Raw genomic sequence first — 24,186 nt, forward strand, 5'->3', positions numbered from 1 at the left:
AGAGTTTGAACAAATGAAATGTAAACTGTTTGTGTATTTCAACCCACAGCTAGAATAGAATAGAACGTCTTTATTTATCTCACATTGGGGAAATGTGCATATACAGTGCAAAGAGAAGATTTAAAAAAAATAGATGAATTAAAATAAATGTACAATTTATTTACATAACTGTGTTAATAATTAAGTGTGACGCCCTTGTGTTGAAATGATGTGGTTTAGGAATTCTTAGGGGTTGTCAGCAGACTGCAAAATGTTTTCTCCTCTTCATTCACCGACATATTGCCAGTCCGGTATCCACTTCTTATGATACATCAATGGGAGGGTCCACTTTATTTGGGTTCTTCTTTCTTTTTGTACAGAAGCACATTGCTGCCACACTGGGAAAAAAAAGAATCAGTGCTCTGTATGACGTTATAATGTGAAAATGTCACAAATTAACGTGAAACTTTTATAACGTGAAAAGTATTACTTTATAACGTGATACTATTACGTTATAAAGTACAAATCTTCACGTTTTAACGTCAAAATTTCACTTTATAATGTGATACTGAGCAACATTTGTTTTCTAGAATGGCAGCAATGCGCTTCCGTACTTTTGTCAGCTAAAAAAAAAAAAAAACTTTTCCGCCCATTTAGACAACACAGCGCCACCGCTGGTCGTACCCGGTCATTGACAGGGTAGTGGTCGTAAGCGGCAGCCAACGGCAGTGCCCTGAAACCTCCACACAAGTGCGACACCGCCCCGCTGCTCGCTCGTCTCGCTCCCCTCGGCCCAGCTCGGCTCAGCTAGGCGACGCAGCAGTCAGCCAGGGTGGAGCTTCAAGCAGCAGCAGCAGCAGCAGCAGCGCCGCTCGCTCGGAGCGGATAGGGAGGGGAAGTGAGAGAAAAGTCGCTATCTGGCCGTGAAGGGGAAAAAATTAAAGAGAAACCGCCTTTTACTTGAGGAATAATTGAAAACTTTCGCCATTTTTGTGTCTTCTTCCTTTTTTTTTTCTTTTTATAAATAAAGTTCCCGGGGGACGCCAGCGGGGAAGAGGAGGAGGACTCACGCACTCAGGTCAGACAAGAAATGTTTCTAGAACTTTGAAGAGGAAAAGGTTTTTACCTTTTCTGAGTACAACGGACGTCCTTGACGTCAGCAGGGGCTCGATGTGGAAGCAGGGCAACTTTGTGAGAAAAAAAAGGGAAAGAAAATCTAAAGTAATCAGACACAGGCCGCTAATGGTGCTTAATAAGGCGGCGCTGTGTATGTGTGTGAAAAGCAGCTAGTTAGTTAGCCGAGACAATGGGAAAAGTGATGTTGTGACTCAATGACACGGCACAAGCACGAGAGTTTCCTGCGTCCCGTTGCCTTCTGAAGGGCTTCCTCCATGAAGCAGCAGCTCCGCTCCAGCTCCTCCACCTCCACCCAGCGCCGTGTTCGAGTTTCCGTCCCCTCAAGAAACAACTCCCTCGGCTGTCGGCCGTTTGTTTCGCGTCGGCTGATGCCCGGTTGTTGTTTTTGTTTTTTTTTTGTTTTTTTCAATGCTTCGCCAAAAGCGTCGCGAACTGGTGGTAGAAAAGTTCCGCATTCGAACTTTTTCGCCCAATGGGTCCGCTGACATAGCAGCCGCTTCAGAGCCTCTCTCTCTCTCTCTCTCTCTCTCTCTCTCTCTCCTTCCCTCCCTCATTGTGGATATTTACGGCCTCCTGTTTCTCGTAGCCGCCGGGTGTGAATTCCTACACCGCTGTGATGTGGTTCGCAAACACAGCGGATTGTTAAAAAAGCTGCTTCCAATGTCCACTTCCCGTCTGGCAGGGCAGCTTGGCTTGGCTCGCCACCGTGTAATAGAAGGCGTAATAGATGACCGAGGTGTGTGTGTGTGTGTGTGTGTGTGTGTGTGTGTGTGTGTGTGTGTGTGTGTGTGTGTGTGTGTGTGTGTGTGTGTCTTTATTTTACAATACACTGAGTCAGTTGTTATGAGACCTGTCAGAACAGCGTCCAAAGTCATTGCTTAAGTTATGCGGGGAAGGTCCAGGGGGCCAGGCAGTGGACTTGACACCGTCATGCAGTGATTTAAGCCTGTCTGGAGGCTTTGTTAAACCCAGGGTGAACTTTAATAGCAAGCGCGTTCATTGTTTTGCTAACAGCCACGATACAAAGTGCCTACATGTGTTTGTTTTCGGACTACGCTGTTTCATTCGCTGCAGTTCTACATGTCAGGAGGTCTCGTTGGATGAATGCAGGTACAGTTTTTTTTTTGGGGTGGGAACATACGACAAAAACTTTTAAAAACGTTATAATGCTAATATATTTACAAAGGAATTGGTTCTTGTTCATGTTGTGCTTCATTTGCATTGAAGAGATGAACTGCAATCTGGCTCGAGCGTGTGTTGTTTCTCTTTAATGGAATTACAAGTGCAGTTTGTAGAATTGTCATTCAGTGTCTCACAGTTTGCAGTCTTTCCACGCTTGGAGCTCGAAGGGTACACAGAGGGTATTATACATAGACACAAAGTGATAAAAAAGAAGAGCCGTGACATAATTTGAAGCTGTTATTTCCCCTCCGCCCCTCATTTTAACAAATACACTTGAAACAACAATGGAAGCTGCTCTTGTTTGCCCGCTTCACCTCAAACTGACACCCCTGCTGGTCTCTTAATTGCAGGCAAGTTCCTTTGTCTACAAAACATTTCACAAGGAAGTGACACTCCAGAAGCATTATTTCCAACTAAGGAAGCTCAGGACTTTTAAAATTAAAAGAAAAAGTAAATTGTCAAAGATTCCGATAGATTTTATTGTCATGACTGTTGAAACTTTTTTTTTTTTTTTTTTTTTAAGGAAAAATGTTAAGTTGAAGTTGTTGTTTTTAGGTCAGTGATTCTCTTACATTGCACACGACCTTAGGCTAGATACTGATGGAAGTTTTAGAAGCCTGTTCCTGACAGATAAGTCCAACCAAAAAAAATAAAAAATAAAATTGCGGAAGTATCCTTCAGTGACTGTGTCTGTCAGCAGATAGAAAGCAATGGATGCTTTGTGTCACTTTGTGTTGTCAAAAACAAATGTGGACTATAGGATGCTGTGTTGGAAACGTGATGAGGGATCGAGGAGGGAGTGGCATGATCCAACACACACTGCTCTGGTGCACATATGCACAAAAATCAGGTATGGATGGAGTGTTTTGGTCAGCCACCTCATAGGAGGAAAAAATAATCTATCATGGGATATGTAGAAAACACGTTGCTTTAATGTCAATTGAAAATGAAGCAAAGCAAAGTTACAACAACGTCAGTGTCTTTAAAGCCCTCTTTGTTGAAGTGACTCTTCAAACACTGAAAATAAAGTGAATGAAATACAGTTTTTTTTCTCGTACTAACAGTTCCAGCAGCCGGGCCAGAGTTTGCCCTGTCATATACTGATTGTGTTTACTTTATTTCCTTTTTTTATTTTTAAGTGCAATAGACAGATAAAGCTGAAAATAGTGTATTTCTATCATATTTCTACCTGTGGCTGTAAACGGCTTGATAAAAGATTTCTAATATAAGGTCGTACAAGTAAGCTCAATTTAGAGAAGTCTTCCTCAGAGCTGTTTTAGAAAAAAACAAAGATCTCTCTTGGTCTGTTGCAATCTGTCTTGCAACAATACGGCCAGACTGGGTCTAAAGTGGGATCAGCGCAGACTTGCCTGTGACAGCAATTCTGCCAGGTACTGATGTCAGAAATATTTAACAGAACTGGGATTTTGTATTTTCATCAAAGGAACTGAAACTGGTGTCTGATGATGATGATGATGATGACATAATGCAGTGTGGATACAAGAGCAGTGCATGATCAAACTTGCACACTTCATGAACACAATTTCTTAATCCGACAAACAAACAAACCCCCAGTGACTTGGTGTCGCTCTAAATTAGAAATCTGTGAAATCAACTCTGTTCAGTTGCCTTTTGGCTTCCAGCTGGCTCCACCCGTTGACGCAATTTTGCATTCATGATCTCATGTTGTTTTTGAGCTGAGGGCGCGATCATGGCAACGGTGGACAGTCTCAAAAGACAGAATGATCCAGAGTCTGGCTTCATTTCCCCCCCAAAAAACTGCTAATTTTATCCACTTTATCAGGTACCCCGTACTCGCAGGGTCAAGCAAAAGTGGCTGGTGATTGCAATATATCTCGATATAATCTTGAAATAAAAATATATCTAGATACAATTTCCTACAGCTGTTATTTAAGAAGGTATTTTGACAAAACAAGAAAGTCAGAATAACGAAATGATTTTTCGTATTTGAAAAGACACGATTGACAATCATTTGTCAAACAACGATCAAAAAAACATGCAATTATCAGACATTAAAAAAGAAAATTAAACAGTGTCAGAAATTGGAAGTGTCAGGTGACTTGTCAATCGAAAGAGGTTTAACATCAGACACTGACGTGGGGCTGTACAAAGGGCCGCGACATTGCAAGGTACTTTTTCACTTCACGACATGAAGCTTATCACCGAGATAAAGACTGCAAACATTTAACCAATGGGAACCCTTCACCTGCGCAGCAGTGCAGTTTAATGGTTCCAGGTCCATTAAAAAGTACAATCAAAAGAGGTCAGCGGGGCTGAAAAAAACTAGCCTAGAATTTCAAATCTGGAACATTCCCGACCATTTCCTCGTGCCGAGGTTAAAGTTCCAGCAACGTAAATGTCCCTTCATGTTAACGTAAGCATCCATACTGAACGCAGGACAGAAATATGGCAGTGTAAAGCTATAATCCAGCGTGTGGCCTGATCTGCATTTTGGACGGGCGCCAAGTGTATTGTGTCATGGCCCACTCTCACACCAGTTAAGGAAACCTGCCTTTCATTCCAGTCCGCTGCACAGCTCAGACTGGGCTGTTTTCACTCGGCCATATTTGGTCAAGGCAACATGTGCTACCACTCCTCTGGCAAGAAATTATTTGTTTTAAACTTGAGCCAATTCCCGAGTCCCTGCTAAGATGTCTGCTGGGTTCACATACAACAGTTCTGCTCTTAAAAGATAACAAAAAAAAACCAAATTAAAACAATGAGTTATGAAGCACTAAGTGTACCTTGGAGTTATAAAAGCCACATAATGATCCCTCCTACTGTCTGAAGCTGTGTTTCCATTACAGTTTTTCGCAAAATAAAAGCGATATTTCTAAAATTTCGAAGTACAATTGCGATTTGCAGGTGTTTCCATTGAATGGTGCGAAGCGCATCGGCCGTAATTCTGGTCAAATCTCGATCCCGCAAGCCATATTTAAGAGGTTTTTCCAAGTTTAGCTGTTTCCATGACCAGTTTTTTATTGCGATATTTCTGTTTTGCGCAATTCTAGGGGTCATGGAAACACAGCTGGAGACGCCTTAAGCTTAACAGTTTTGTAGATTTTTCAGATCATATGTGTTAGTTGGTTATCCATATGGTCACCCAAGGTGAAGTGCCCATTGAGTAAACACAAATCGAGGGTAGAATGAGCTTCAATCAGCCAGACTGGGGAGATTGTAAAGCTGATAAATTATTCTGCTGGGTTCAAATCAGTTCCCTTTTGATTGACGGGAAATGCACAAAATGTGCCTGCGATGCTTTGGATGCCCACTTGGCCAAATGAGTGAGCTGTCTGTAGTTGCCGCAACAATCCCAGCAGTGTGTGGGACCCTAACCTGCAAAGCTGGAAACCCCGCCAGAATTTGGACAGTCAGTCATCACAGTGGATTCATTGTCCCTCGTAAAGTCTCTCTCTGTAACCTGTGCTACTACTACTGTAGCTGAGACTGGGCTGCTGCTGCTGCTGCTGCTGCTGCTGCTGCTGCTGCTGTGTGTGTGTGTGTGTGTGTGTGTGTGTGTGTGTGTGTGTGTGTGTGTGCGTGTGTGTGTGCGTGTGTGTGTGTGTGTGTGTGTGTACGTGTGCGTGCGTGCGTGTGTGTGTGTGTGTGTGTGTGTGTGTGTTGTTTTTGTGGGAGTTTTTGGGAGTGTCACTTTGGGTCCTCGTCCTGCAGTTTATCATGGGATCACCATTCTGACAGAGAATGCATTGGAATGCATTGATGCTTCTGTAGATGTAGATGCTTCGGTCAACAGCGGAAACTCCCCCTTGATGCCGATATTGATTGAAAAAAAGTACAAATATTTTTTAATGACCTTCTTTGGTGAATAGTGTCCGATTTTATTTTATTTTGTTTTATTTCATAGGAAGCTTCAGATTTTTATTTCTATTTTTATTTTATACCATACTTTTATCTCTCTTTATTCTATAGATTAGCTCATTACATGCCTTTTATTACACTAGTTGGCTTGCCAAGCTGCTGTAAACACAAATCTACACTATTAGTCAAAAGTGTGGACACATTGTAGAATGGTAGTAAAGATCAAGATGAAACAGGTGTGTCCAAACCTTTGGCCGGGAGTGTGTTTGAAAATGCACGTTCTATTTTCAGCAGTTGGCTCGAGCTTCATTTTAGCAATTACAAATGCGAGCCGGAAACGACTCGTTTTCGCAGAGACTTGTTTGCGGAGCGACTTCCTCGGAGTTGAAAGCCGACGTCCCAAATTGCAGATGAGATATTATCTTTCCTGGGCCACAGTATTTTCTCTGTCCTCACATTCCTGGGTTCAGCTGGGATTGGCTGCATTTAGTCTGCGCGCTGCTGTGACATAAGGCCGAATAAAGCTTCTCTTCTTTCTTCCCCCTCTCTTGCTCTCTATCTCTGCTTTCTGCTGTTGGTATTCCAGAGGAATGCAGAGGCAAATTCCTGTGCAGGGCTCGAGCAGCAGAGCAGCCATACAGTCTGAACTGGGTGTTGTTGTACCAAATTTAAAGATGTGAGGGGGGGGGGGGACGATCCAAAAACAAGCAGGTCCATTGTGGCAGGTTTTTAGTGTCAGATTTGAATGTCTATTTCTACCTCTAGCCTGAAAAAAATAAGAGCAATTAAACGACTATTACAGTGGTTCTTATCTTGCAAGAGCAGTAGCACAACAAGCATTTATGATACATACTTCATTATATTACATCCCATATTATGAGTCTCACTCATGGTGGTTGTGAAAGACGTCCAAAGTTCTGCATGGCTCTGGGGATGAGGTGGTGAAACTCAAGTTTTTTCTTTTTCTTTTATTGTCATTATTTATTCTCCTGTCATTGCCACGTTGGCTGAGTCTCGACCGGTCTTGATCAAAAAATCCCCAGACCCTCCAATCTGAGGCTGAGACGAGAGCGAGACCTTTAAAAAAAAGTGGTCTGGAGACCAAGACCAATCTCCAGTACTGCAACACCAAACCAAGCCACAAAAAAAAAGCTTTCAGGCCATCACAAGCTGCGTTTCCATCAACCCTAGAATTGTGCAAAACCTAAATATGGCAATAAAAAGCTGCTATCTATAAATACTATGCATATAGAGGTATATTGCAAAAGTGTCATGGAAACACTTCTGTCACGAGACTTACGGGGTCAGGTGACCAATTTACAAGTAATCAACGAGAATAATATAAAAAACATTTTTGACAGCAAACAAACGTAAAAAAACAAAAAAAAAAACAACACAATTCTCGTCAAATCCTGTCTTGTGCGCTTCACACCATTCAATGGAAACACCTGCAAATCGCAGTTGTGCTTTGTCGAAATCTTAGAAATATCGCCTTCATTTTGCAAAAAAAAAAACCTCTCTGGGTCGTCTGGTCTGATGGTTTCACTCTGTAACAAGGTGAGCCACTGGTTCAAAGAACTGGTGATAACTGAGCTGCAGATAACCTGGCTCCCAGCAATAAACCAGCCACCTCTGTCGCTCAATGACTCCGTTTCCTATGTGTGCCACAGTTGTTGCGTCACGGGACAAAAAGTCATCAATTAATCACATCGTGCTTTTATGACCCACTATGCTCCATTTTTAAAGTTGATATTGTTTTCTTTTTTTTGTGTTTGATTTGACTATTAAACAGATTTGTCCTTCAGTCCAACCAGCCTTTTATTTTTCTGTCACGGTTGGTCCTGCACTCACTCAGATTTGCAGGGGTGCTGCTGGAGCCCACGCCAGCTGTCTTGGGGGCGGAAAGGCAGGGCTGCACCCTGCAGAGATTCCAATTAGCCTAATGTGCTGTAAATCAATATTCGAGTTCATTCAAGTCTTTTTATAAATATTTTAAAGCACACAGTTGTGTTCTTTGTCGAAAGATTTGAGACCCATCTTAGGAAATATGACTGTAGAATATATGATTTTCATTGGTTTGTTTATTTTTTATCTATCTATCTATCTATCTATCTATCTATCTATCAATCTATATGTGTGTGTGTGTGTGTGTATAGACACACTTGGCATACCCTAATAAATGTGTTGCATTTCTTGTCGCTAATGCAACCGCATTAGTGTGATCGTTTGAAACTTCTACACATCCTATGGAAATTTATACGCACAGCTGAGTGATTTCCACTAATGTGTAAACAGATCATTTGTTTAAACTGACTGACCAAAAGAGGAGCTCCATTGCTACCTACTGTCGTAACAATGGTTGAATGCAATATTTGAAACTAAATGATAAGCGCCTGCTTTTCTGGGCTTATTTGTAGATGACTGAAAAATACTGGAAGAGTTGTTTTTTTTTTTTAACCCTGTTTATTTTTTTAAATTAGTCACTGGTGCAAAAAAAAAAAAAAAACTTTTTTTAAAAGAACTTGCCTATTGCATTTGTACATGTTGACAGTAGAGCCGCAAAGCAGAAGTAACAAACCCAAAACAAAAGGGCGTTGTGTAGTTCACAGTTTTGCAGCTCTGCTCTCGCTCATTGCTGCAATGCGACATCCTGTGTGACCCTGATGTGGATCTTGACCTTGAACTTAACTTGCTCTGCTGCCTGAGGCGCTGCATTAAGCTCTCCGTCTACCTCGCTGCGTTCCCGTGCGATGGCGAGACAACGGCAGTGCTTCGACTGTTTCAAGTCGCGTCGGCCAACCCGCACCGTTGAAGAATAGCAACGCGGTGACCCGAACCTGCGACTGGCAAGAGTTTTTTTTTAGCAGCTGAACGCACACACTGCTTGCTGTTGCGTGACTGCGCATACTTGATGCTGTCAGCGCCGTCAGCAGCAGCTGTGTTTGCGCTTCCATAGGCGACCCTGCAGTGAGCCTGCACGATGGGAGGGCCACCTGTGTCACTTTCAACCATCGAGCTTGCAAGGTGTCTCATCATAATAGCCAGGGGTGTTCCAGGCCACGGCCCAGCCCAAATGTATTATTGAATTTGCATTCATTTTTTAACAGCAAATTTTAATCTGAGATGTCTTAACCTTCTTTTGTAAAGTGTCAGCTGGTGGTTTTTCACACGTCTCCATTTAAAGATATATTGCAAGTGTCACGGAAACACTTTTTTTTTGGCATTTGCGTGTCACGTGGACGTGACATACGGGCGTCACGTGACCAGTTCACTGACCAGTGAAAATGGCGCATCATGTTTGGACGGAGGAGGAGAGGGGAAAATATCGTTTGATTCTATGCGGCCCTCGCTAGCGCCCCCTGGCACCCCCCTCTCTCTCTCTCAGACTGTTCACCATGAGGAGAATGTCCTCATACAGGTCAACTTTTGACCTTTCTCAGGATTCCCATCCTGCAGAGCCGCTTGGCAGCAGCTGAGAGCCTTTGCAGTGAAAGGCGGCTGCATTTCAAGTGGAATTTAAGGACTGTTGCGCACTTGAAAGTCTCTTGTTTCGTCTCAATTTGCATCAATTCCTAAATGCATTACGCCTCCAGCCTTCCCTGCAGATGACCTAAAGAGTTATCATGTGGTGCATCTTTGCTCATCGTTGAATGTAATGTTTTATATAAAAGGATAGATAATGGATAACAGAGAACATGACACGGGCCTGCCCTCCACGCCCACCTTGATATGTTTTTTCCTCCTTTGTGGTGGCTCAGCAAAACACTCCATCCATCTGCTGCTGCTCCGGCCCCACCTCTGTCAAACTTTACAAGCCACTGTGACCCCACCAGTCAAAAAGTTTGAGCAGCTCTGTGTTTGTGGAAGTCTCAGTGTTCAGCCATTTCCACACAGGGTAGTTGGGCCACATCTGTGTGAAACAGGAAACTGCTCGTTTGAACTACAACCCTTTACACAGTTTTTGTCTGAGATCTTAATTTCGTTCTTGTAACTGACGCGCTCATTCTAGCTGATTCATTGTCAAAAAAAAAAAAAAAATTCTCTCGTACTGGGCCACACATGTGTGGGCGACAGAGCTGTGTTGCAAGTTTGTTGTGTGACAAGAGAGATAGAGGCTATGTTTTTTTGTTTTTTTTTGACTCTGGTCAGGCTTGAAGGACACGAGATAGAGACCGAACTGCACAGCATCCGTTTGTCAAGATAAACAGGATGTCTGGACTCAGCATGACAGTTAACGGGCGGCTGTCACTTTGCGGCAGTGCACAGCATTTATAAACTCGTATGTTCATTTTTATCAATCAACCTTGGTGCCGAGAATGCATACACTGCCGAGCAGTGTATGCATTCATGCACTCATGCAATTCTTTTTTTTATCTTAACAACTCTTCTACACTGCAGGTAGACAATGAAGACATTAAATATATGAGCAAGACTTGTAATCATGCAGCAAAGAAAAACACGGGTTTTCAATAATAAATGAAAACCTTACTTTCACTTTTATTGTTTCCCTACATACTTCCATGTGTGTTCATACGTAGTTTTGATGCCTTCAGTGCGAAGCTGCAGTGTCAATAGTCATGAGAATGAAAGAAAAGACGTTCAATTCATACTGTTGTGCGTCCAAACTTTTGACTGGTAGTGTATAAAACAAACAGAGGGTATGAGTTGAAAAATACAAAAATAAAATAGCACTGCAGAAATTAAAAGATCAAAAACAGTCAGAGCAATAAAATACATAAAACGTAAAATAATAAAAGGCCAAATTACAATCAAATAAAACAGTGACATGCTGTAAACGGGCAGTTTGAAATGATGTTTATAACACGTCTATAAGGGATAAAAGTGCCAAAACTTATGTTGAAGTTTAGGACTCAGCACTTCCCACACTCGCCGGGTGCTGTAGCGTCTACAGAGGGGACGGCATTTCTTGAGACTCTGTGTTTGGAAAACAGGATTATTTCTTGTTTCTACACGATACGAATCAAACTACGGCGGGGGTGGCGGGGAAGGAATGTTGCCGGAGCTGCAGGAGTTTACGCGGCGGCACCCCTGACACACACAGACGTGAACGAAAGCCTCTGACTCTCCGCCGTGTCTCCCCCCGGCCCCCGAGACGCAAGCTGTCCTCGCATTGGCTGGATGCACGCTCCCCTGATGAATCATAGCCGGGAGGGAGTACACAAATGGCTGAAATACCTTTTATGGCGTTGGAAAAGGGGTTTTCAAAAGAGGAAGTGACGCCGGGGGCGTGCAAGTGGGTTCTCACAGGAGCTCTGTCACTGGTGTGGAAAGGGGGACAAGACCTCAGCTCGGCCACAAAACCAAAAAACTCACTTTAAATGGCTCATTCTTCTTCGCCGTGTGTGTGCGTGCGTGTGTGCGCGTTGTGGGCTGAGTCTTTTTTTTTTTAAACAAGAGAGCGGCTGTCCGTCAGGACGCTGCGCTGAATGACTCGAGCTCTCTGTAAGTTGCTGCCAAAAATGCCTCAGTCAGCTCAAACATGTTGCTGCAGAAGAAAAGTCTGGAGTCAGCGACTTGCAAGGAGTTTAGGAGTTGCACTTGGACACAGCTATGTTCTGTTTGAAGGGATCAAATATGTTCTGCACTTTGCTGTGTGGGGACATTGCCACGCAAATTTGTAGAAAAAGACAGAAAAACATTATTAAATTTCATCAGAATGTGTAGATGTAAAAGAAGCTTAATTGTACCTTGTTTTCAGCAATGGGCTTTTTTCTATTAGAAGAGGTCCTTCCTTTGAACACTATTGCGTTAAATGTACTGAGATTTTCCCCAAAGAGTGTAAATAGAATCAGTGACTACTCTGTCTAGGAATTAAGCGGCAGTGTGTCACTGTTTCTACTCCGCTGACATTCCGAAACGCTGAAGAGTCTCTGGTCGGTCGCAAAGACGTTAGTGGCCGATGAAATGTAGCAAGATGTCGTAGTCATCATGGTAATGATAAAATGATTGTAACTGCTCACATCACTGTGTTTCTACAGCCAAAGAGAAGAGAACAGAGTTCATCATCTGACTGGGCAGGAGGGCTGCCACTGAAACACAGCTTCACTTCAGGTAAATAGTTCACTCACTTTGATCACTCTTTCAATTACTCTTAGTTAATCTCGATTAACTACAGGGAAGGTTTTTTTTTTTTTTTTTTTTTTAAAAAACAAAAACAAACAAATAGATATGATACTTTCCACTTCCATTTCAATTATTTGAATTTGTAATGAGCAAATGTTTTTCAGCTTTGCTGTTTATCCTTAAAGGTACAGTGTGTAAATTAGTCAATACTTATCAGCAAAAACTGACATCCTGACGTCCCTTCTTGATGTGCAAAGACCACTGTAGTTCACTGGCAAGCTTTTATTTGGGGGCGTTGGTGGTGCAAATGAGTTCTGCAATCTTAGATCAGACCACTGATCACAGTTCACTGGCATGAGAGGGTGAGCGCTGCAAGTGTTATGTCACTGCGACACCCTGGTTAACTATATTAAGCATAAATATGCTTAGCAATACACATGCATCCATGAGGCATTAATCAATCTAACCTTGGTGACGATCAAACCAGTAGTCATAACCACTCCATCGTGGCATCCAATCAGTTTAATGTGACTTTCCTAACGCCATCACCTGGTAACAGCGCAACTCACACAGTCAAGGAGCAGTTAGTCGTTGGCCTTGTCCGTCAGAAGTCAGAGTTCCATTAGAGGCCGGCGCAATTCAAACAAGGTCTGTTGCTGCTGTGGCTGCCATGTGTTTTCAAAGCGTGTCGCGGCACGTTAAAAATGGGTTGAATGCTTGTAAACCGTACAGGCCTACGGGAAGTTTGGCGATGGTTGACCGTGCAGCATTGCTCAAAATTAGAATTTCTTCTTTCACTTCTAACTAGTGCAGACAGCAATTCTTTACTTCTTTTTTTTTTAACGTTTTCTTGTTCCTGATTTTTCGGTCCATTTCCTCCTCTCACGACTGCCAGCCAGCCCTTCGCTAAAACTTTACTTCAAGAATTGTGAAGTAAAATGTTCTTTTGAAGTAGATGGTTGTCTTCTAAAGATTCTATCATTGTAATTGTATTGTAATTGTAATATTTGCTATTGAAGGGATTGTTAAGTAGATAATCGTTGATGGTTTTAAACCCCTCAGTTGTATCCATCTATAACTCTTGCGTTCATTGACGCTAACCTTGTAATACAGCATGTCTAAAGTTTCTACACTGCATCAATACTAAAAAGGTTTTTAACCAACTTTTATTTCTCTCTCTCTCTCTCCCCTCTCTCTCTCTCCCCTCTCTCTCTCTCTCTGTCTCTATCTCGGGGAGTTACTGCCGTCAGTGACAAATACGTTGCTTCAATTCCAACCATTTCAAATCACGTACGCTTTTTCTTTGTCATTATGCAGGTGCGTGTCGGGTGGAGGAGCAGAGCCGCAATCATGGTAGCCCTGTCGCTCAAGATCAGTGTGGGGAACGTGGTGAAGACCATGCAATTTGAACCCTCCACCATGGTGTACGATGCGTGCCGCGTCATCAGGGAGAGGGTCCCCGAGGCACAGCTTGGCCAGCGTGAGTTGTCATTTTCTCTTTGATCTGTATCACGAGTCGTTTTTTTTTTCTTCCCCCACTCAAAGGTCAGGGATGTCACAACACCCACGACGCAACAATTGCACAAAACCTAAATATCACAATAAAAAACTGTTCGTGGGAACAGCTAAACTTGGAAAAAGGCTCTCGTTGAAGTGGCTTCTCACATGTATTGATATAGAAATATATCGCAAAAGTGTCGTGGAAAGACTTATTTCGCGTTGACACTGAAAAAACGGGGCGTTATGATTGGACGGAGGAGGAGACGGAGTGTTTTTTTTACGAGTAATCAAAGAGAAAAATATAACAACCATTTTTGACAGCAAACAACATCAAAGTGCGGCTTATGCGCTTCACACCATTCAATTGAAACACCTGCAAATTGCAATTGTGCTTTGCCGAAATTTAACAAGTATCGCTTTTATTTTGCGAAACGCAGCTCCTGTCACAGGTGAAGTAAATCAGCTCTCTGTCAGGCAGTCCCTATAACGGCTATAGATAATTTGAGAGGATTCCTTTTAAACTGGCCAATAAACTCTGAACACTGTGCGCATCATGTCAGAAGTAAAAAAATAAAATAAAAACATTTTCTTACATTTGTGAACATTTGGAATCAACAAAACTCAACTGAACTCAATTTCGAACAAGCACAAACCAACAAACCCCAGTATTGTGTGTTGGGTGGACTGCACCCGGCCTTGCTCCTGTTGTTGGGTAAATTATAGGCTCCTCAAAAGTGCTGTAGTTACAAAAAAAAAAAAAAAAAAAAAAAGATCATTTGAATATAAGAAGGCGCCGCTCAACAGTTTGCAGTGGCTCATGCTGCACACAGAGCACAGAGGGCAGTTTCAACACAACTCTGCTCTGCTTGTTCCAACTCGTCGGTGGTTTTAAGACTGCAGGGCCTGTTTAAACCTCCATGGGACGTGTTTTGAAGTCAGTGTCACAAGAACAGTTCAATTGTGTAACCATTCGCCCCGGATATCGATATGAGCTACTGCGGCTATTCTCAAAGTCCCTTCGATGAAACAAGTCGGCCCTTTGTCTCCTATTTCATATAAAAAGCCAGGTTCGACTGCTTAATGCGCATTACGCTACCGAGACTCCACTCACACTTTATTTGTAGAGCTTGTTTAAAAGCTCCTCGGTTGAAGTCCTGTAAAGCTATTACCGTAAAAGCAGCACAGTGCATAAAAGACAGCATAAAATACAATCGCAACAGAAGATACCTTTAAGAGAAACAAGTATGAGCCACCAGAGGGAGGAGGGAAAAACAGTCTGTTTTTGAAAGAGATTTAAAAACGTCCAGCGAGTCTGCATAGCAGATGTGCCAGGTGTGGCAGGTTATTCCACACCCTGAGGCCCAGTCGCCCTCTGGTTTTCAGCCTAGTGTTGGCGGGCGGATATCCAGTAGCAGCCAGCAGCTGATTGGCCAGTCGCAGTGCTTTGGTGCAGATGCAGGAGCTTGTCTTAGTAGTGGGGTGCCTAAAGAGACTAAGAGCCAGGACTGGGGATGTGTGGTCCTGGTTCACAGTGAGGAGGCATGGTGCAATAGGAACTGGTGCAGACAAATATAATGGGAGTTCTAGTGATCCCAATAAAGCATTAAGAGTAAAAGCATGGCTAGCTGTTTCAAAGTTCCGACTTGGGAAAAGATGAACCGTTCACTTTCGATAAAGTGGAAGCGGCTGTTTTTTTAACAAGCGAGCTGACTTGGTGTTGGAGCTTGAGTTTACTTTGGAGGTTTCTGCTACTTATCCTGACAGAAAACTGGATTATCACCACTGATGGCCCATCATGGACTCCTGGTCCAGATCCTTGGGTGGAGGAGGAAGATATTTGAGAACCTTGTTTGTGTTGAGGGCAGGGCAGAGTTTACTGATCACCCAATAAAATGACTCATAATTATGAACAGCAAGCGACTCCAGAGCATTCATGTCAGCAAGAGAGGAAGTTTTAGAATGAAGAAGCAGTTCATTTTTGTTCTTCATTTTTTGCTGCTAAGCAGTTCCGGTGCCTTCAAGGCCATTGCACAAATTCGTGCGAGCACCTGATAGTCTTGTACTTACTAAATAATTAAATATTTATAAAGCAGGAAAACTCTTGGTCATTGACTGTATAGTAGGTCCTATATTACAGGACCATAGTTTTTTACAGGCTTGAGTGTGTTAAGTGATGTGGCTGTTGCCTGACCAAACCACACTTCATATAAAAGTGACTCACGGCGAGCTACGGGGCACGAAAAATTATATTCAAAAAACAGCAACAACAAAACAAAACAAAATGTTGTCATAAAACAGAATTCCCTCAGTCAACTACGTACACTACCAGTCAAAGGTTTAGACAAATACTTTTTATTTAATGGTTTTTCTGTCATTTTTTCATGACTATTTACATTGCAGATTGTCACTCAAGGCATCAAAACTATGAATGCACACATGTGGAATATGTATTGAACAAAAAAGTGTGAAATAACTCAAAACAAGTTTTATATTTCAGATGATCTAGAATAGCCACCCTTCATATACAATATATATATAACACAACATATTTAGGTATTGAACTTTTTTTTTTTGCTGCATTAATCCACATATCTTGCTCATATATTTGATGTCTTCAGTGTGCATCTACACTGTAGAAAGCAGTCAAGATCAAGAAGAAACAGCTGTGTCCGAACCTTTGACTGAGATCCACAAAACACAGTTGATCAACAATATGTTGGTTTTTCAACAATGGCACAGATGCTGCAGATGTTCACTACACACACAACACGTGATTCCACCTGTGACCCACTGACCTACAAATAGACAGCAGTTTTCCGTCTCCGAACAACGCCACAGAAGCTAAAAGTCTGATGATTGTGACTGATGCCACCTTGCTTTGCACTTTCCTCGTTGCAGCCAGCGACTATGGGCTGTTTCTGTCAGATGAGGACCCCAAGAAAGGCATCTGGCTGGAGGCCGGGAAGGCCCTTGACTACTACATGTTGAGGAACGGGGTGAGTCCCTCGTGCACACAGAGGTTGGAGTGTGCATTCGTGTAGCTGTGTGATTTCCCTGCGTAACTAAACAACCGTGTGATTACAGCTCTGACTAAAACTGTTGCAACAGTGAACAAATTACAAAGACCCCCTGAAATAAGTTGACCACGTTAATGTGGTGTCCGTGTGTAAATGTTTAGTTGTGCAAATTCCATGGGGAAGGAACATCAACGGTGGAATATTAAACAGCCTGATGGTCACTAACACGTGCGCTGGTGTGGCGTCTCCTCTCCGATCAGGACACCCTGGAATACAGGAAGAAGCAGAGGCCTCTGAAGATCCGCATGCTGGACGCCACAGTGAAGACCGTCATGGTCGACGACTCCAAGATTGTCAGCGACATGCTCATGACGATCTGTGCGCGAATAGGTCAGCTGAGTCCGCCCCTCTGTCCTCCCGCACCTCCACGAGTGACTGCGTTCTCCGCGTTTCGAGACCGTCTTCCGTCTTCTGCTCGTTTCAGGCATCACAAACTACGACGAGTACTCGCTGGTGCGAGATATCCTCGAGGAGAAGAAGGAGGAGACCATGGGCACCCTGAAGAGAGACAAGACTCTGCTGAGGGACGACAAGAAGATGGAGAAGCTGAAGCAGAAGCTCCACACAGATGACGAGTGTACGGCTGCCCGCCTGCCCTCAGACTGACTTTACTGTAATCGCATAGTTCACCGCTGACCGACGGTGGCCTGGAAACATGGTTTCCATCAGGGTGATCTGCTAAATGAGTCACATTTTGTTTGGGCGGTGGTGATGTTCGACGTCATGCTAGAGATCTTAATGACTCACGACACCGTTGTTTTTAGTGAAAAAACTAAAAAAAGAACTAAACTCCGATCTGCGAATGTGGACTAATTCAGGGTACTTTTATCACAACTTCACACCATTCAATGCAAATTGCAATTGAACTTGAAATTTTAGAAATATCGCTTTTATTTCGTGAAAAACTGTCATGGAAACGCAGCTGCTACCTGTCACTATTTTGTAAGTCTTCAGCCTCACAGGTCATCGTCAACTCTTGTTTCCCCCTCAGTGAACTGGTTGGACCACGGCAGGACATTGAGAGAGCAGGGCGTCGAGGAGACGGAGATGTTGCTGCTGAGGAGGAAGTTCTTCTACTCAGACCAGAACGTGGACTCCAGGGACCCCGTTCAGCTGAATCTGCTCTACGTACAGGTTGGCAAATCACTGGCTGTGTTGTGTTGTTATGATAGTTTTGCTGTTGTGCTGCACGTAGCCTGGGCCAGTGTTTTTCAACCTTTTTTTTTTCCTACCAGGCCAGGGACGACATTCTGAATGGATCCCATCCAGTCTCCTTTGACAAAGCCTGCGAGTTTGCTGGCTACCAGTGTCAGATCCAGTTCGGCGACCACAACGAGGCTAAACACAAGCCTGGCTTCCTAGAGTAAGCGTCTGTGCTTTTCCGCCGGTCACGTCCACTGTCATTTGTTGTTACGGCGCTCTTCAATTAGGCTTGTAAACTTTTTCACCCTACAGTTTGAAGGAGTTCCTCCCCAAAGAGTACATCAAAAACAAAGGAGAGAAAAGGATCTTCCAGGTATGGAGGAGTGAGCGAGGAGTGAAGTGCTGACACTTTTCTCATTTATAAAATAAATGTTGTTTTCTTCACGTTTGCTCCTGCAGGCACACAAAAACTGTCAGAACATGACAGAGATCGAGGCTAAAGTCAGCTACGTGAAGCTGGCCAGGTCTCTCAAGACCTATGGTGTGTCATTCTTTCTGGTCAAGGTGAGAAAATTAGCATCTCTCTTTGATAATGGGTCGCTGCAGTTGGATAAAGTGTACATTTGCAAGTGCTAATGCTATCCAGTGCTGAGATCAGTATGATGCATAACCACTTTTCTGGTTTTATTTCACAAAAAAAAAACTTCTTCAACCCCCCCCACAGGAGAAAATGAAGGGCAAGAACAAGCTGGCGCCCCGTCTGCTCGGCATCACCAAGGAGTGTGTGATGAGAGTGGACGAGAAGACCAAGGAGGTCATCCAGGAATGGAACCTGACCAACATCAAACGGTGGGCGGCTTCACCCAAGAGCTTCACCCTGGTGAGTTTGCAGAAATACTGAAATGTTTTGAATGCGTCATTGATCAACTGCCCCTTTACCAGAGCGTCACCATTGTTTCTTTTAGAGCAGCACTGCACAACTGCTTCCATATGATTTCAGTCACTGTATTCGCCCACGAGGATTTGATTTTTTTAATCTGAGGCTTTGCTTTGCTTTCAGGACTTTGGAGACTACCAGGACGGCTACTACTCGGTGCAGACCACAGAGGGAGAGCAGATAGCCCAGCTCATTGCTGGTTACATCGACATCATCCTTAAGAAGGTAATTGTCAGCGGTGGCTGCTGATTGGCTGATTTTGTTCTGTATTTTTTAACATCTTAAAGATGCAGAACAAAAATCAGGTTCACCACTGAAGGTCCGCTGTGTAATATTTGGAGATTTTGAGAAGAAACAGCAACATCATGTGGTTACATTTGAGATTGCAGCGGTCTTACACTTACACTCCCTCTCCCGAGCTTGCCAGTGAACTATGGTGGCCTGCGCACCCAAACCTGCATATCTCGTCCATCTTCTTATTCTTTGGTTAATTTGAAGACGCAAGCGTTCAACCTAAATGCACCCTAAAACAATTTTACCGTCTCCCCCAAAGAAAAAGAGCAAAGACCACTTTGGCCTGGAAGGAGACGAAGAGTCGACCATGCTTGAGGACTCAGTGTCCCCCAAAAGGTGCGTGCGTGTGTTGCCATGCTGAATGATGTGCTTTTAATCATTACGCAATCTATGTTTTGATACCCAATTAAACACAAACTTGATGACAAAGCACAGTTGATCGGGCTAAGACTTGCGCTGTTCCTGCTATGTAACCCAGCAGCAGTAAGGGTTCTTTTTGTCATGACAGTGAAACCAAATCATCCGTTTCAGGTCCACGCTCATGCAGCAGCAGTTTAATCGCATGGGGAAGGTGGAAACAGGCTCAGTGGCTCTGCCTGCCATCATGCGTTCAGGTGCTGGAGGTCCAGAGAGCTTCCAGATGGGCTCCATGCCCCAGGCCAAGCAGCACATCACCAGTGGACAGATGCACCGAGGACACATGCCTCCGCTGGTAAGTCAGTTATATCTCGCCTCACCTCCAACACGTTTCTAGGCAATGAAAATAAATTGCTAGACAGAAATCAATTCATTTTCAATTCATTTTTTTTTTTGTCTTAAAATTGTGTTAACAATATTTTTTTTCAATCTAAAAAGGATGTATTGTATAAATCATTCCGTGTCTTCAGACTTCAGCACAGCAAGCTCTGACTGGAACCATCAACTCCAGCATGCAGGCTGTCCAGGCGGCGCAGGCTTCCCTGGATGACCTTGACGCTCTGCCCCCGCTGGGAACCGACGCAGTAAGTTTCTGATACCCGATTCCAAGCATCACAACATCACATTGTAGAAGTGTGAAACAAATCTGAATCGTCATCGTTTTTTTTACGCTTCATTCAAGGCCTCCCAAGCTTGGCGCAAGAACAAAATGGATGAATCCAAACACGAAATCCACTCCCAGGTGGATGCCATCACGGCAGGCACAGCGTCCATGGTCAACCTGACTGCAGGTAGAAACTGTGCCACGCAACGGCTTTCATTCTCACACTGGAATCTATGACAAAACCGACAAAAAACTTCTCAAATATGTTAGTGTCCCCTTAAAAGTTGATGATTTTTGTATGGGTCAAAGCTTAACATACTGCACATAAATACAATGAATAGGACTGTATACTCGCAAGAACAATAAAAGTAATTTGGTTTTCCAACCCTTATCTGATTTATATATAAGAATACAGCTCAATTTTTTTATTTATTTTTTTCCAGTCAAAGCTATTGACATTGAAATGATACAGACACACGTGGCACCTTCTTGTCGTCCACAGGTGACCCAGCCGAGACGGATTACACAGCCGTGGGCTGCGCCGTTACGACAATATCCTCCAACCTGACCGAGATGTCCAAGGGCGTCAAACTGCTGGCCGCCCTCATGGACGACGAAGGCGGGAACGGACAACATCTCCTGGGCGCCGCCAAGAACCTGGCCTTCGCCGTGTCGGACATGCTCAAGACCGCCCAGCCCGCAAACACGGAGGTGCGCCAGCGAGCTGAGCCCGGACGCTCGATGTCGTTTCTGAGCTGTTTGTCTTCCGACTCGTTTTACATTTTCTTTTGTCGTTTCAGCCTCGTCAAAACCTGCTGCAGGCTGCAGGAAACGTGGGCCAGGCCAGCGGAGAGCTGCTGTCCCACATCGGAGAAACGGACACTGATCCTCAGTTCCAGGTGTGTGTCGTGCTCTCTCCGTCGCGGTGCCAATCAGCTCGCCTGGCTTCATCATAGCACTACTCTGGAGCAGCATCACACATTCCCAAGCAGTTCGCTCACTGCACAATGGCACGACATCCTCTTCATCGTTCTTGCAACGTTCTCAAAGTGTTTGTGGTCGCCGTCAACAGGACATGCTGATGCAGCTCGCCAAAGCCGTGGCCAACGCTGCCGCGGCGCTGGTGCTCAAGGCCAAAAACGTGGCCCAGAAGACGGAGGACTCGGCCCAACAGAACCGAGTCATCGCCGCCGCCACTCAGTGCGCTTTGTCCACCTCCCAGCTGGTGGCCTGCACCAGGGTGAGTAGTGGTGGGACTCATAGGAGTAGGAGGGATAATGTTGTATGGACCAGTGAACACTTGACTTTATCATTTTGAACGCTGAATTGTTGGGGAAAAAAAAAAAACAAGTGTAAAGTGTAAATGCGCCCTCATGTCACGCCCTCAAGGTGGTGGCGCCGACCATCAGCTCCCCAGTGTGCCAGGAGCAGCTGATCGAGGCGGGCAAGCTGGTGGCCAAGTCAGTGGAGGGCTGCGTGCAGGCGTCCCAGGGGGCCACCAACGACGAGGGCCTCCTCAAGCAGGTGGGCGTGGCCGCCACGGGCGTCACGCACGCCCTGAACGAGCTCCTCCAGCACATCAAGCAGTACGCCAGCGGAGCCCATCCAATCGGACGCCACGGCGAGGCCACCGACCGCATCCTGGACGTGACGGAGAACATCTTCAGCTCCATGGGAGACGCTGGTAGGTAGAGGGAGCCCGACTCTGGGCCCAAAATCACTGGGCCCAAAAAAAACAAATCTCAGACCAGGTATTTAGACGCCGACAGTTTGTTTTTCCCCTCTTAAGTCTGGAATCCAGAGTGTTGTGGACATTGAGCCTCGTCAGGGCCGGGCAAACTTTTTGACTGGTGGGGCCACAATGGGTTTTAAAACTTTAGCAGAGGGAGAGCCGCGTCTGAATTTATGCTTTCGATGCAATCAATGTAAAAACCACAATTATGATTGGTCCTCTGAAAAAAGAATGGACGCATTAATTGTAATAAATGGGTTCTAAATACTCAGTATTGTATTGCAGACTCTCTCTGAGGACAACATACATATCATAGATGATTTATAATATTATTATACACATTTATGATTCTTCCCCAATTGCTGATTTTTATTGTACGGTCCACCCGACCATTATTAATTCCTTTTACCCCTGTATCAAATGAAGCTGATTGAAACTGAAACTAACTGGTATTCTCCTCGTCCCTCTCGTTTGGGACACCAGGTGAGATGGTGCGTCAGGCGCGTATTCTGGCCCAGGCCACGTCCGATCTGGTGAACGCCATCAAGATGGATGCAGAGGGAGAGTCCGACTTGGAGAACTCGCGCAAGCTGCTGTCAGCTGCCAAACTGCTGGCTGACGCCACTGCTAAGATGGTGGAGGCAGCCAAGGTCGGCACTTTCTTTTGTGTCAATAGGCATCTTTATTTTTTTTTATCTCATCCGATGTGGTATTTCTGACGCACTCTGTCTGACAAACTCACTCTGTCTCCTCAGGGCGCAGCAGCCAACCCTGACAGTGAGGAGCAGCAGCAGAAGTTGCGGGAAGCTGCCGAGGGTCTCCGCATGGCCACCAATGCAGCTGCACAGAACGCCATCAAGAAGCGGCTGGTCAACAAGCTGGAGGTGAATAGCAGACAGACAGACCTAGATCACAGGTTTCGCCTGATGTGTTTTCAAATTTGTCCCTTGATCCTTCACGGCGCACCTCTGTTTAATACTGAAAGTCTACACTACCAGTCACGTACTTCTGATTTAATGGGTTTTCTTTCATTTTCACTATTTGCAAGTTGGCAGGAAAATATGTTCTTGCTAAAGTCTAAACTGATGTATGTGTTTGTTTGCAGAATGCAGCTAAACAGGCAGCGGCCGCAGCCACTCAGACCATAGCTGCAGCTCAGCACGCTGCCTCTTCCAACAAGAACCAGGCGGCTCACCAGCAGCTGGTCCAGAGCTGCAAGGTAAACGCAGGCTGCTGTCGATTTGCCTCTTTCATGTGTGATGTTTTGAAACTTGATAAATGTTTGCATGAACTGTATGGCTAAAAAAAACAATGAGGTAACATGGATGTGATGTGATGTTGAGAATTGATTTCAGACAGTGTACCAGTGTGGGAAGCGAGGGATCTTAAACTGCATTTAAGTGCAAATTCAATCGCATTGTACATCCTGAAATGATTTTCTTTTTTCCTGTTCCGGGTTCAATAGAGCCCATGAGTGTGTTGTGGTTGCTCACAGTGTGTTCTTGCCCTCAGGCTGTGGCAGAGCAGATCCCTCAGCTGGTTCAGGGAGTTCGAGGCAGCCAGTCGCAGCCTGACAGCCCCAGTGCTCAGCTCGCCCTCATCAGCGCCAGCCAGAACTTCCTGCAGGTACATTTCACAGCTTTTTTTCATTACAGGCAGTTTGGTTCGAATTTGTATATGGGTATCATTTGTAAAAGGTTAAAAAAAAAATACACTTGCAGTCAAAAGTTTGGACACAACCTATGAATTTAATGTCTTTTCTTTCATCTGTCTATCATCTATCTGCAGTGTAGAAAGTTGCAAAGATAAAATAACAAATTGCATGAGAAGGTGCGTCCAAACTTTTGACTGGTAGCGTATATGAGGCCGAAAACAAGATTTTAAGTTGTTACCCACTTAGAAAATAAGCATAATGAGCAACAGTTGTGCCTTCCTTTGATGTTTCGCGCTCCAGTGGATGGCCCTGAAATTGAATATATTGAGTTATCTTGTTAAAAGCCAAAGTCACTGCTGATGGTTTGACTCTTTCTCACATTTCAGCCCGGTGCTAAGATGGTGACGGCGTCTAAAGCCACAGTTCCCACCATCAGCGACCAGGCCTCGGCCATGCAGCTCAGCCAGTGTGCAAAGAACCTGGCCAGTGCGTTGGCTGAGCTCCGCACTGCATCGCAGAAGGTACGTCCACAGTCACTCCAAATTCCAGAATTAAATCAAAATCACTGTTATATCAAAAACATCACCCCTGACGATAAAAAAGTAT

At 44.3% G+C, this 24,186-nt stretch overlaps 1 protein-coding gene across 2 annotated transcripts in view; it reads left to right on the forward strand.

The window, feature by feature from the left end:
• The first annotated feature begins 775 nt into the window (after window positions 1-775).
• Window positions 776-24,186, forward strand: part of tln1 (talin 1) — a 42,935-nt gene continuing 19,524 nt past the window's right edge. The window contains exons 1-25 of one of the 2 annotated variants that reach the window (XM_076029262.1): window positions 776-1,057; window positions 12,138-12,210; window positions 13,540-13,702; window positions 16,621-16,718; window positions 17,000-17,129; window positions 17,224-17,376; window positions 17,791-17,933; window positions 18,035-18,162; window positions 18,255-18,315; window positions 18,402-18,506; window positions 18,667-18,822; window positions 19,003-19,104; window positions 19,433-19,509; window positions 19,705-19,885; window positions 20,061-20,174; window positions 20,273-20,381; window positions 20,697-20,905; window positions 20,995-21,093; window positions 21,267-21,434; window positions 21,584-21,878; window positions 22,410-22,576; window positions 22,682-22,810; window positions 23,032-23,145; window positions 23,439-23,552; window positions 23,967-24,101. In XM_076029262.1, the coding sequence (XP_075885377.1) occupies window positions 13,573-13,702; window positions 16,621-16,718; window positions 17,000-17,129; window positions 17,224-17,376; window positions 17,791-17,933; window positions 18,035-18,162; window positions 18,255-18,315; window positions 18,402-18,506; window positions 18,667-18,822; window positions 19,003-19,104; window positions 19,433-19,509; window positions 19,705-19,885; window positions 20,061-20,174; window positions 20,273-20,381; window positions 20,697-20,905; window positions 20,995-21,093; window positions 21,267-21,434; window positions 21,584-21,878; window positions 22,410-22,576; window positions 22,682-22,810; window positions 23,032-23,145; window positions 23,439-23,552; window positions 23,967-24,101 (3,117 nt within the window). In that variant the 5' untranslated portion in view covers window positions 776-1,057; window positions 12,138-12,210; window positions 13,540-13,572. Of the gene's footprint in view, window positions 1,058-11,536; window positions 11,602-12,137; window positions 12,211-13,539; window positions 13,703-16,620; window positions 16,719-16,999; window positions 17,130-17,223; window positions 17,377-17,790; window positions 17,934-18,034; window positions 18,163-18,254; window positions 18,316-18,401; window positions 18,507-18,666; window positions 18,823-19,002; window positions 19,105-19,432; window positions 19,510-19,704; window positions 19,886-20,060; window positions 20,175-20,272; window positions 20,382-20,696; window positions 20,906-20,994; window positions 21,094-21,266; window positions 21,435-21,583; window positions 21,879-22,409; window positions 22,577-22,681; window positions 22,811-23,031; window positions 23,146-23,438; window positions 23,553-23,966; window positions 24,102-24,186 lie in introns of those variants that run through there. The other variant, XM_076029263.1, reaches the window with a different exon arrangement.

Source organism: Nelusetta ayraudi, unplaced genomic scaffold (assembly GCF_046127955.1).
Source record: "Nelusetta ayraudi isolate G7.1 ecotype Tasmania unplaced genomic scaffold, CSIRO-AGI_Nayr_v1 ptg000026l, whole genome shotgun sequence".
In the NCBI taxonomy this organism is placed as follows: Eukaryota; Metazoa; Chordata; class Actinopteri; order Tetraodontiformes; family Monacanthidae; genus Nelusetta; species Nelusetta ayraudi.